This window comes from Pantherophis guttatus, chromosome 7 (genome assembly GCF_059756535.1).
Source record: "Pantherophis guttatus breed Tessera chromosome 7, ASM5975653v1, whole genome shotgun sequence".
In the NCBI taxonomy this organism is placed as follows: domain Eukaryota; kingdom Metazoa; phylum Chordata; class Lepidosauria; order Squamata; family Colubridae; genus Pantherophis; species Pantherophis guttatus.
This window is the reverse complement of record NC_142069.1, coordinates 32,977,889-32,991,629: the sequence shown is the minus strand read 5'-3', so window position 1 is coordinate 32,991,629 and position 13,741 is coordinate 32,977,889. Positions and strand designations below refer to the sequence as shown.

At 35.3% G+C, this 13,741-nt stretch overlaps 1 protein-coding gene across 12 annotated transcripts in view; it reads left to right on the top strand.

Annotated features, from left to right (window-relative positions):
• TCF20 (transcription factor 20) overlaps positions 1 to 9,335 on the top strand; it is a 187,060-nt gene extending 177,725 nt beyond the window's left edge. For 11 of the 12 annotated variants that reach the window (XM_087873138.1, XM_060694592.2, XM_087873139.1 and 8 more), the window contains one exon: positions 9,039 to 9,335. Coding sequence is in view for 1 of the 12 variants with exons in the window: in XM_034403312.3 (XP_034259203.2) it covers positions 9,039 to 9,056 (18 nt within the window). In the remaining 11 variants the exon portion in view is untranslated. The remainder of the gene's footprint in view (positions 1 to 9,038) is intronic. The other variant, XM_034403312.3, reaches the window with a different exon arrangement.
• The last annotated feature ends 4,406 nt before the right edge of the window (positions 9,336 to 13,741 follow it).

Sequence of the window (13,741 nt, the reverse complement as noted above, 5' to 3'; positions counted from 1 at the left end):
GTCTCCTAAGAAATGGGTTTTGATTCATGATATATACTTACTGTAGGTGGGTATCTTTATTTTGACATCATTTCTAATGAAAACTGGTATGTTTCATTTTTTTAGAAACTCTGGTAATTAAAGTCTCCAAAATGTTGTTAAAACCTTACATTGCAGACATTCATTGGTTTTTAGCAACAGCAGAGAAATAAGATTAGCACTTTTGCAATCTATTTGGATATAATGACTCAACTCTAATAAGGACATTTGTGCACATATTTATTGTTTCTCCCCTCTTCCCATTCTGGATTAAATTTCTGGATTCCAAAAAAGCCCTCACAATTTTTTTTCAGTTGAAACAATAGGAATAGGAAACTACTAAACTGCTAAAAAAATGCTATGTGCACAACCTGAAAAAATAATGAATGGGAATATTATATTTCAAATTCTTTGTGTCTGAATATTTTCTAGTTGTGATTCTATGTTCATATTTGGGGTTTTAAAGCAACCCTAAAGTACATGGATTCCAGTTTAGCACACAGAAAAATTAATCTTAAAATACAATAGTTTCCTGGACATGCAATATGATTACATTAATAAATGTGTTAAAATTTTATTTTAACTTGGTATCCACCAGGTGTTTTGATTTTTAATTCACATTCAGCTCCCTCAGCAGAAAATTGAGAGGATAACTATGTAGGGAAGATTGATTTAGTTGATGCTTGAAGTTAAATTGGATAACATCATACTTGTATATTAGTTTGCAAGGGATCTTGGATCAGCTTTCCTAAGGCTGGTGCCTTCAAGATATGTAGTATAGCTAACTAAGGAATGATAGACATTGTAATCAAAATATCTGGAAGATTACATAGGATTGAATTAAACAGGCATTAACTAATTGTGTGATTTACTTGAATATAGTCCTGCAAAAAGGGATATTTTGGCTGTTACATAGTTTCTCTGAGCTTTGATACAAAACTTATTTATTTTATGTCTAATGTTATTTGGTGAATTATGGACATTAATGTAGCCTATTCATACAATGTAGCTAAGTGGTATACATAAACAGATGCATACTGCTTAGCTATAATGTGATATATTTATTCTGGACTTCATATGATTGCAAAATCATTTATTATGATTTTGTCTTACATGCTGAAGGTACTATACCTTGTTTATAGGATCTTTTTTAGGGAAGAAGAAACAGGTCGATTTTCATAGGCCCAATAGATGGAGGACTTTACCTCAGTACATAGCAGTACTTTACATTCAAGGCAATAGAACTAAACAGGTGAATCATTTATTATTGTGATATCAATAATAAATGATAACTCAAAAAGTTAAAATGAAATAGACCATCAACAGTAAACAGACTTGAGAAACTGGAATTTGTACATATAAAGAGAAGGCTACAGATATAACTAAAGGTAGTCCTTGGGTAGTCTAGTTATTGGGACTAGAATTTCCATCACTAAGTGAAACAGTCATTAGGCAAAAATAACACCTGACCATGCTACTTAGCAACAGCAGTTCCAGTAGTTTCAGTTATGGCCATTAGTTCAGGACTGTGTCATTGTTAGACAAGGAACTCTCACTTCTGCTTTGTCAAGCTCACCAGCACTTCAAATACTCCACCTGCCAATCTCCCTCCCCCCCGGCCCCCCGTTTGGCCACTTTGTACTTTGCTGCCTATTTCTGCCAACCCCTCACATTCGAAATGCGGGTCCTTCATGAGGCTTTGCAAGAAGACTGGGCCAAGAATGAACAGATGGCCTGTGGGTCAGTTCTGTTAGTGTTGGGTTCACTGCTGAAGACCACAGGCCAAGTCTCCAGAAGCACTTCCAACACAACTACAGTGTGCACACTGTGCCAAGTCCTCATCACTCAACTTCCTTCAGTTCTTCTGCCATCCCAAACAGCGCCTCCTGAACAGCCTTCACCTTTGCCCGGGACCTGGTGCCACCTCACCTGATTCATCTGGTGGCAGAGAGTACCACACCTCACCATCCCATTTTGCCGCCTCCTCCCCAACTGGGCCTGATAAGCCCCCTTTGCTTGCCACATGCATCCTCAGACTACATTCTTGCCCAATGCCTGGATCCCAGATTAGTAGCAGGAGGAAGAAAATGTTGAAAGTCAGCTAGGGAAGCAGTGACCTGGGGGGGGGGGAGGAAGGGTATGTGTCAGAATGCAGGGTGGTCAAAAGAGCAGAAATGGAGGGGGAGATAAGTAGGTGATTGCGGAGGTGCTGCAGTAGCTAAAACTTGCAAGACCAATTTTACTATTTGTTTAGCACTGCCATAATTTCAAATGTTTGCTGAACAAATGGTCATTGAAGTGAGGATTCCCTGTAATGATTTGTATTTGATTTCGTACATACATATTTAGCTGTGTGTATGTGTCCTATAAAAGCAATACTTAAGAACTTATAGGAGTAGAATCCTGATGGAATAAAATGAAAATGAAATGTGAATGGGGCTATAGCTCTGAACTGGATTCAAGAATGGAAAAAGAGAACAGTAAAAGATGTTCTGTATTTCATGTCTCTTGTACTTTAATTGGTTATTATACTTCTGTTTTTATATTCTGAATTTATCAGAAAAGAACAGAAAAATCAATAACTAATTATGAATGCCAGTCATTTTCTTCTTTTATTTTGTTAAATTATAACAACTCTGCTTGGCTTCAATAATCAGTTTTTTCAACTGGAGAAATATATTTGCTCTGGGAGTGAGTTACATTACTGAGAAAGAGAGTATTTACTGAATAAATAAGCATAAAAGAAGTATGATGAATTGATTTGGTCAGAGAGAAGGAATGATTATTGAATTGCAAAACAAATATATGCAGGAAAAATAAAAAGACTGAGAGGAAAGAGAAGACCAAGAGAATTGTTATTGGATTGATCCGATGAAGTCCTCAAAAGAAGAGAGGTGAGAAGAATACAAAGCATATAAATAAATACATTGAGTTGGTCAAAAACATGGTGGAATAGTTATAAAGAGAAATAGTGAATGAAGTTGATATAAATCAGTTTTATCTATATTTCCTTTGTTTTTCCCATACCTTTAATTTCTTTTGCTCACTACTCCTCACTTTTTCGCCCTGCGCTTTGATAACATCTAACATTTATGTTCTCAACAAACTGCAAAGGTCATTTATATGCAAATGTACACACACGCCCCTATACCAACCAACAGTGGTGGGATTCAATTTTTTTAACAATCTGTTCTGTGGGCGTGGCTTAGTTGGGGGTGTGGCTTGGTCATGTGACTGGGTGGGCGTGGCTAGCTGGTCATGTGATGGGGTGGGCGTGGCTAGCTGGTCATGTGACCAGTGGGCGTGGCTATCTGCATAGAGACTACAGAGGGCTGAAAAAAGTCATTTCTGACTGGTCCTCGCACTTTTCACCGGTCCTCGCACTTATGACCATCCTCACATTTATGCCCGTTGAGGCATTCTTAACAACCATGTCACTCATTTCACAACTGCTTCTCTTCATCATGGTGACAAGATAGGGCAAAAACGTAAAATGTGACGACAGTCGTAAGTTCGAGGACTGGTCAAAAGTGTGAGGACCAGTCAAAAATAACTTTTTCAGCCCTCTGAGTAGTCCATATGCACAAAAGGACTACCCAGAGGGCTGAAAAAAGTGATTTCTGACTGGTCCTCGCACTTTTGACCGGTCTTCGCACTTATGACTGGTCATCATTTATGCCCATTGTAGCATTCTTAACAACCGTGTCACTCATTTCACAACTGCTTCTCTTCACCATGGTGACAAGATAGGGCAAAAACGTAAAATGTGAGGACAGTCGTAAGTTCGAGGACTGGTCAAAAGTGCAAGGACCAGTCAGAAATAATTTTTTCAGCCCTCTGAGTAGTCCATATGCATAAAAGGATACAGCAATAGAGAGGGATGAAGGAAGGGAAGGGAAATTAGAGTAGGAGTGAGGGGAAGAGAGGGAGGAAGAGAGGAGGAGAAGGAGAAAGGAAGAGGAAATAGGAAGGAGAAGAAGAAGGGGAGGAAGAGAAAGTAAGAAGGAAAGAAAAGAGAGAGGTGGTAGGTTTGAGGAGAAAGATTGCTGTACAATAAAAAAGATGAAAGGGAAGAAAGCCAACCCCAAACAAATATAAAGATATTAAGATAAAGAATGAATTGTTAAACTTTAAAGAATAAAAGAGAACAAATATGAATAAATAGCAATAATTAGAAACACACATACAAACATACAATGTATTTTCTTTGAACAGAGTATTTGGCCGGTTCACAAATTTAAACAGTGTTTAGTCATTTCAATTAAATTTACAATTTCTATATTTCCTTTTTGCCATATTTATTCCTCATCTATTTTTGTAAAAAACCAATATTACCCTTCATCTTCATCTCTAATCTTAATCAAATTCAATTTTTCCCTTCTATTCTATATTATACCCCTTCCCATTGTCATCTATTTTTATATCCAACCTCACATTGGTTAATTATGTAATATTACAGTTGTTTAATATAAATTCAACATTTTAATATAACTCAATTAGTTATATAACTACCTTTTTTGTATATTAATCAATATGAACATGAGTATTCCAATTATTTCCATGCAATCCAATTTCTTACAAATCAATTAATTATATTTACCAATAATAATAAACCAAATAATTTCCCCCATATATTCCTCCAAACCACAACTTAACCATTTCTGCTTTCAACACAATATACAATTAATAGTATCTCAATTATTACAATTCCCTAGTTAAATAGAGTTTTTTTTCTTTTGTGTTTTAAAATCTTGAACTCTCCTCTTCTGCCCTAAATTTCCCATTGTTTGCACCTACCTTTTTTGGTGAGCAAAAAGAAAAAGAAATCTCTCCCTGCCTCATTTTGTCATGTTGCAACAACAGCAAAGCCAATAGCCTGCTTTACTTTCTGTTTCGTTTTTCAGCATAGCTAGGGGGAAAAAATCAGCACTCTTTGCAAGCAAGCAGCAGAGCCCTGAGCAAAACAGCTGAGAGCAAATCAGCTGAGAGTCGGGAGCCGATCTAAGCAAGGGCTAATTAGCCTATGCTGAAGCTCTGCGGGCCAATAAAATTACAAAAAAACACTGAACCCTTTGTTAAATTGCTGGCTTGCCCGCCCCTCGCCCACCACTATTTATTGGCAATAAATAGTGGTGCAGAGGGGCGGGGCGAGCCAACAATTTAACAAAGGGTTCGGCCGAATCCCCTAAAACCGGCAGAATCCCACCACTGCCAACCAACATATCTCTGACCTCAGCACCATCTCTCTGATATATTTATCTACAAATATATTAAACAACTAAGGGGGATATAACAAATTATTGACTTGAATCATTTGCTAAGTATTCAGTTTATTCTCATAAAGGGGAATATTTGTAGCTCAGGGTTGACATGAGGAGTCAAAAAAGAAAAATCTTTGTTTTCTTGCAGAGATTTCATTACCCAAACTAGGTAATATCATCAGTGCTAGTCACTAGCACTGGTGATGTTACCTACTTTGGGTAATGAAACTTCTGCAAGAAAACAAGCAAGCTCAGAGAGCACCAAGGACCCCTCAATTTATCTCACATATGCTTCTATCATATTCCTCTTACTGTATTCAGTAATCAACCTTCACCACAATACTGGCACAAACATTTCATAACTCCAATTAATTACTTATTTAACTCTTTAATAACAACCTTACAGTACATGTTCTTTCTCCTGTGTACATTTCTCAATTACTGCTAAAAGGCAGAAATCTGATATGCAGCATTTGACATCAAGCTGCACCTCCTAGCTTATTGTTGCTTTCCTTATTCTTTCACTCACAATTCTGCCCAGCTCTTCCCAGGCACATTTAGCAAATGAATTCTCATGTAGCTTTTGTCTTCTTTTTTCTGTATATGAGACCACAATAAGACCATATTACTGTCAGAGAGCACTTTTGTTCCTTTTGGTCCACCTCTAATTTTTTATTTCTATCAACTGCAGAAACAACTGCATTTTCTATGTCTTTGAACATTCGTCTTCCCTTTCCTCTGACTACATTTTTACAGCAGTCTTTTCCTCTCTGTTCTTTATACAGTATCCCTTCACTTTTCCATCTATTCCTATTCTCATCTATGTAATTCCACCAAGCATGCTTTTTATTTTTCCCATTACAGTAATTTTACAGACTTCTAATGACTCTTTTTCATATAGTTAGTCACCTCTTTCATCCCAGCCAACCTCATAGGATTGTTGGTGCACACCTATTTTTGCTCCTGGAGGAAGAATGGAATGCTAATCAAATTATCATTTTTGCTCTGTTTCAAACATTTCCAAAACTGCCTTCTTATTTCCACTTTCCATTCATCTTATTGAACAATTAATTTATTTTCTAATAATTTTTCATGCAGATCTTATGCTATTAATATTCTATTTTCATTGTTTTTATTCCCCTCATTCTACTTTTTGAAAGTATGAAATAAAGCTCCATGTCGCATTCAGAACTTTTTACCATCCTTGTATCCTTCACTAATTGTTCCAATCTTTTATCTTAAATCAATTTTTAATAGGCTGTACACCGCTCTGAGTCCTTCGGGAGAAGGGCGGTATAGAAATAAAATTATTATTATTATTATTATTATTATTATTATTATTATTATTATTATTATTAATCATAATCTGGTAAATATTTTGTATTCAGACATTGAGCAGACATTATTTCCAAAAATTCATCTGTGGTTCTTTGATTATCACTTTACACTGGAGCATTTTTAACATGTTTTCAGAGTGAAACTTCTACCTCAACTTGTGGCTCGTAGTTAACTCAATTCCATAGGATCAGACTATTTTCATTTATTATACCCTTCCCCTTCAGCTAACAATGTATCCACATTTCTTTCATAGTCTTTGCCAAATCCAACTCTCAAATCATCAAAAAAGAGCCTATAGAATTTTGGACTTCACTATCCAACAGATTTCCAAGAGCAATTTCTTTTTGTCAGATAAAGATAGGGAAACTAGTTTATCAATCTTAGTCATACCAATGCCACATGCAGTTTTGGCACAGTTTGACATCAGTTGTGGACTACATGCAATAAGCAGAGCCAAAGCCCAGCTTTTCCCCAAACGTGCTCGTGTTACACTATGCAAGCTAGGATCTCAAATCTAAAGACAACCTTGCAAATTAATATTCCATTAACCTGCCTCCTACCAACTAGGAAGTATGCATAATGAATCAACACAGGATCCAGTAACTGAATGATTATGCTACTTTAGTTGAGTTTTAATTTTTTGCTAACTCCTTATGAAAGGCAGAAGGATGAAAGGAGATGGCTCCCTTCCCTAATGCTTGGCTCTTCAGAAAATCACTTGGGGATGTTTGAAGATTTTTTCCCCTAAATGGTGACGTTACGGCATTGCTATAAATTTTTAATTCAATATTACTATTTTACAACATTTTTTAAAAAAAAAAACCAAGAATTTAAAAACGAGTTAAAAAAACTATTGTGGAAAAATATTAATGATGTATCTTCCCCTTCTCATTTATTTTCCTAACCACTAACCACATTTGTACTTTATACATTGAATAATTGAACATTTCTGCTATTATCTATTTAAGTCATTTCAACTACAAGTAGTCCTTGACTTACAACAATTTGTTTAGTGACCAGGCAAAGTTACAACAGCACTGAAAAAAGTGACTTACAACGAGTTCTCACACTGTCATAGCATCCCCAAGGTCATATGATCAAAATTTGGCTACTTTGCAACCAGCATGTATTTATGATGGTTGCAGTCAGGGGTAAAATGCTCCCGGTTTGGACCGGATTGCCCTATCCGGTTGTGATGGCGGCGGGTGGTTTGGAGAACCGGTAGCAAAAATCCCTGCCCACTCCCCATGTCCAGCTGAGTCACGCGATCATCAGAGGCTTTTTTTTTTTTACTTTTAAAAACATTTTTTCTTCAGCCGAAAAAATGCTTTTAAAAGTAAAAAAAAAAAAAAGCCTCTGATGATCGTGTGGCTCAGCTGGGATCGTCAGAGCCTTTTAAAAGCATTTTTTACAACCCCTTGTAGAAAAAATGCTTTTAAAAGGCTCTGACGATCCCAGCTGAGTTGCCTGATCGTCAGAGGCTTTTTTTCTTTAAATGCAAAAAGAAAAAAAAAATGCAAAAAAAAATGCAAAAAAACCCAAAACAAAAGCCTCTGACGATCAGACAACTCAGCTGGGATCGTCAGAGCCTTTTAAAAGCATTTGTTTTACAACCTCTTCGGCCGAAGTGGTTGTAGAAAAAATGCTTTTAAAGGTTTAAAAAAAAAAAAAAGTTGGCCACGCCCACTCAGTCACATTACCCACCACCAAGCCACGCCCACAGAACCCGTAGTAACAAATTTTACATTTCACCACTGGTTGCAGTGTCCTGGAGTCGTGAAATCACTATTTATTACCTTCCAAGATAGCTTCCAACAGTGGGGGAAACTTGAGTTGCTTAAAGACTTCATGATTTATTTAATAGTTGCAGTGACTTGCTTAACAACTGTGACAGTTACTCAATTGTAAATGAGGCACAACTCATTTAACAACCACCTTGCTTAGCAATGAAATTCTAGCCCCAATTATGGTCGTAAGTCAAGGATTCTTTTCCTAAAACCCATATTCCAAATATCTGAATTTGTCTTGCTATGTGAAGTTCAGTATTTAAGAGAACCATTCCTGCTTGAATTGTTAAACTTTTTATTAAGGTTATACACTGACCATTTTGCCATTTTATTCTTTCAATTTTGTATCGTAAGCAGAATTTCTTTTTTCTCTTATGCCAAACTTATTCTTGCAGCTATTGACATGCATCTTAACAAACTATGGTATTTTTCACCCGTGTTTTCTGAAATTATATTTAATAAAAGGGTTACATACGCATCCTAATAGGTATTTTTTTTTTTAAATATGTTATTTGTGAGCTACTTGCAATCTTCAGAAATGCAATGATGTTTAAGCTAAAGGAAGAAATATTGTAATTAATGAGATATATAATACCTGTAAATGTTAGTAATATTGCATTTTTCTCCCTTACAGGTTAGGCTGTTGAGATAAAAGCGATGGACATTCAAGATTAGATCGTTTGTTTCCCACTGTGCAGTCATGTCCCTCTTTTGACAAGCCTACCAATGCCAGCACTTCCTCCATCAATTCTTTCATCACATTTGATTGACAACATCAGAGAATATGATCTAGGAGTCTGAACCAGCTATTTTCATGGACACACTCTTCATAGTGACTATGGGTAGGGGAGGGAAAAGAAGAGAAAGAGGGAGAATTAAAGAGGGAGGGATAAAATATATATATAGATAAATATATATATATATTAAAAATCTATTTTTAGTCTTGATAGACTTGTTTTAAATGAAAGGTGCGCTATCCCTTTTTATGCATTAAATTCCATTTTTAGGACCCACATAGGTATGAAGTTGCTCATAAAAGTGTATTAACTAGAAGTCAGAAAAGGCCTTTACAATGTAATCACTTTTTCTTTCGGAAGGAGTGTTGGAGTTAATGAGCTTTCTTAATCAAACTTGTTTCTCTGCTCCATTTTCCACAATAGAAGATCCAGGTTTTAAAAAATACAAGTTTTTTTGTTGCTGGCAAAATTGTCTGCAGGGATGAAAGTGGGGATGAATGGTTGCTGGGTGCTTGTATTTGTGTATGTGTGAATAGCATTTTTTTCTTAAAAAAAAGAAAAAAAAACACTATTTATTTTTATTAAGAAAAGCCTGAGAAGCATCAGAAGACTACTATGTCATGTGGTTTGTGAAATAAAGAGTGTCTTCTACTTGCTTCATATTCAGATACTTTAACCTTATATACATAACTTTGTACCAAAAGGTGGGAGATTGGGGCCATTGTTGGCCGCTGACAAATATTCCCAAATCATTCCAAGGAATTGCTGCCTTTTTTGAAGGCAGTCTATATGAGGCTTGCCTACTGGAAAGGGGCATTCAAAAGATGTTTGAATGTTGATATAATCAGTGTGTGTTAAGCTGTCCAGGAAAATTCAGTTAGCCCTTCTCTTCTTTTGTTACCCAAAAGGAAGAAGGGGGAATGTCAATTTAGCAGCCTACACCACATGGTTATTTTTTCTTCGTTTGTACATTGTGTAATTTTAAACATTTGAGTTTTAGAAAACAAAACTTTTTTCTCTTGTTAAGGCCTTAAGAAGGGGTTAGTGCATCTTTCACGGATCACTCTGCCATGGGAATAAAATAGCTGTTTCACAAACAGTTTTATATATATATATATATATTAAAAAAAACTAAAAGAAAAACCCACAAAAAACCTAATAAACTTCATTTTAACCTAATTTTATCTGTGAAATTTAATGTATTTCACTTCTTTGTGAACAAGCCATTTTTCCACGGTTGCTGTTTATAATTTGAATTACTAGTTTTACTTCTCAGATTTAAAATGAGTCCCCATACTTCCTTGGGGACGGATTGAAAACAGACTCTACATTGATGCCAATAAACTTCTGATTTCTTTTATTTAAAATACAGCTGGGGAAACATTCCTGTCTGGTTTTCAAGTGTCCTTTTCTTAGTCCCATTTAAAGTGCAAGCCAATGTGTCATAATGGTTAGAGTGTTGGACTAAGATTGGGCAGATGAGTGTTCTAATCCCTGTTCGGTCATGAAGCTAATTAGATGATCTAGGGCTGTCTTTATCTCTCTGTCTAATCTACCTCACAGGATTAGTGAGGGGAAGCTAAGGATATTGCCTCAAGTTCTGGGAGACTTTGCAAAATATAAATGTCTCCTACACACAATTTTTTTAAAAAGTGTCCACTGATAGCTATTGTCAGTGTTCCAAGGGTGCATGATTCCAGGAGGCAAATACAGCTGGAGAGAAAAGTATTAACCCTCTGCATATGCTGTAATTTCCGCCTGAAATTCATAATTTAACTTTTTTCTTGTTTTTAAAAGCTATTTGATGCCCCAGATTCTGTTATATGTTTCTAAAAATGATTTTCTTTTGTTTTCTTCTACAGAAACTAGGCCAAGCATCACACTTGGCTTTTGAGTGGCACTACTAAATAAAGCAGTGTGCGGAACCAAACCAAAACTGAATTAAATTTTGGTTCATTTAATTAACATTAGATATAGTTAATACAGGTTTCTTCAAGCATGTATTTAATAATGTTAATCTTTTTTAACTGTAATTAACATTTACAGTTTTCAAAAAAAAGAAAGAAACCTCTTAAGATATCTGTGAAGTTATTTACCTGAGGTTTTCAGGAGCCAAGAAATGGGTTTCTTTCCTCTACTTTTATCCATGCAATACATTATAAATGTTCACCATGTTCTTCCTTTACTTCCTTGACATACATTCTATCTTTTAGTTGCAAGTAATTGCATTTTGCCAAAGTTCCATTAAGGGCAATAAGAAAAAGACTCAGTGAAAAGACAGGAGCCACTAGTTAAGTCAACAAGCAATTTAGGATTCATTACATTAGGATCCTAGTGGAGTCACTGCAAATGAATAGATTTTGGACCAGTTTCGAATACAGAATATATTCACAAAAAACAAAATTTCATAAACCCTCTGGAGACTTTGAAAGAATAACATGTTTTGCAACAAGCAGCAAGTTAATAAAGGTTAATATGTAACAGTTTTGACTCCAAAATATAAAAATTCAAACATTTGTCTCCCTGTGGAAGAAAAAAAAATTAATGTATTTTTCTTAAAAATTGATTTAAGAAACATTTGTATTTTAAAATGTTTGAAGTAAAATTTACAATTCAGCAAAAAAGGATTTTATTCCTATTTTTATCCCATATGTTGGTCTCAAATACCAAAGCCTATTTATATATTTATTATATTTATATATAAATATTATATTTAGTAACACTTCCCAATCATGTTTGTAGGTTTGGTGCCAAAAGGTTTAGGCAAAGAATATTTAAAGTGGAACAGTCCCAATTATTTTCTAGTTTGTTTAGAATCTGAACAACTAGATCAAGAGCTGTACAGAGTGTGGGACGGAATACACAAATTTGGAAGAAACATTGTTGAATTAGCTATCAGTTAAGTACTCATTCTGACATTTCAAGGTTTGGACGAAAAATATTCAAAAGTGTATCTTCAAGACGCCACTTCAATATTTAGATTGTAAACTGGCATTTCATTTGCTATATAAATTAATGTTAGTGTATTGTATCATCTGATGAAATCAACATCATCAATGCACCGCCCTCTGAACCAACAGCAAAAGCTTCAACTTCGATTTTTCTCACTTGTCTATTTGAATAGCTTATCTGCTTACTTTTCTCCAAGCTGAAAATATATCCAACATTCAACATAGCTTCCAGATCACTTATTCTGCTTGTCTATCTCTGAATAGGCTGTTTAATACTCTTAAAATATTGCACCCAGTACATATCAGATGGATTTTGATAAGCACATGGATATATTACTGTGAATGAACCTTCTCCCTAATCTTCAATAAGAAAAATGTGGGTTGTTGCCTTGAAAGATGTTTGAAAATCAAAGGTAATACAAAATACAATAGCCTACATACACTTTGGAGATACGTTGCTCTGGAATTGAAAACCGTTTCACTAGCTTCCTATTTATTTCTTAGCATAAATCAAATCTGTCTGACAAACCCTGAACAATTTGAAGTTAAGAAATCTGAAAGTGCCTTTTTTCACATTAAATTACTATAAAGAGCAGCAGTTCTATTATACGTGTAGTACTAAAAAGATTTGGTAAGCATATACATGTTCTTTTCAGTAATAATACTCCAATTATGGAACTCTTGTAAGGAAGGATTGCCTGCTTACTCTGCTTTCAGAGGGTGGTAAAGTTGCTCTGTATGCCAGACTCTAGCATGTTGCTGTCCCATTTTATTCTATTGTTTTGATCTTCTCTTGATATGATTTCTAAATGTAATAAAATTATTAAAAGGTGTTCAACAAAGGAAAAACCCTGCAGGACTAAATCTGAGCTCTTCCAAGTTGACACAAAACCATTAACAGATATAGGTAGCCCTTGACTTATAACCACAATAGAGCCCAAAATTTCTGTTGCTAAGTGAGACAGTTGTTAAGTGAGTTTTGCCCCATTTTGTGGCCTTGCGACAGTTATTAAGTGAATTGCTGCAGTTTTAACATAGTAACACGGTGAATCTTACTTCCCCGTTGACTGCTTTTCAAGGTTGCAAAAGATGGTCACATGACCCTGGGATACTGCAACCACAAATACATGCCAATTATCAAATGTCTGAATTTTGATCATGTAACCATGGGGATGCTGCAAAAGTCATAAATGTGAAAAATGGTCATAAGTCACTTTTTTCATTGTAATTTTGAATAGTCAATAAATGTAAATTACAAAACATTGTAAGTTGAAAACTACCTATGCTCATGGAATATTATCAAAGAGAGACAATATCTGGTATGTTGCTGCAAGCTATATAGTTTTTCCCCATTTGCCTTTTATTTATTATATTAGCCATTTTTGTTTGTTGCTTTATGTTTAAAGCTACCTGTGACATTGTCATCAGGTCTACCTTCAGAGTTAGTCCTGCCTTGCATTTAGGGATGAGCTGAGGTTAGTGCCAAAATAACAGGACCAAATGGAAATCAAGATGAATTGTTCAACCATTATTCCCCTGCTGTTCTTATTTTATATTGAGTTATATTTCATTTTATATGTCATATTTTATTATACAGACACTGTTGCTACAACCAAGCTGCTATAGAAAAGCTTGTGCTTGTACAGAAT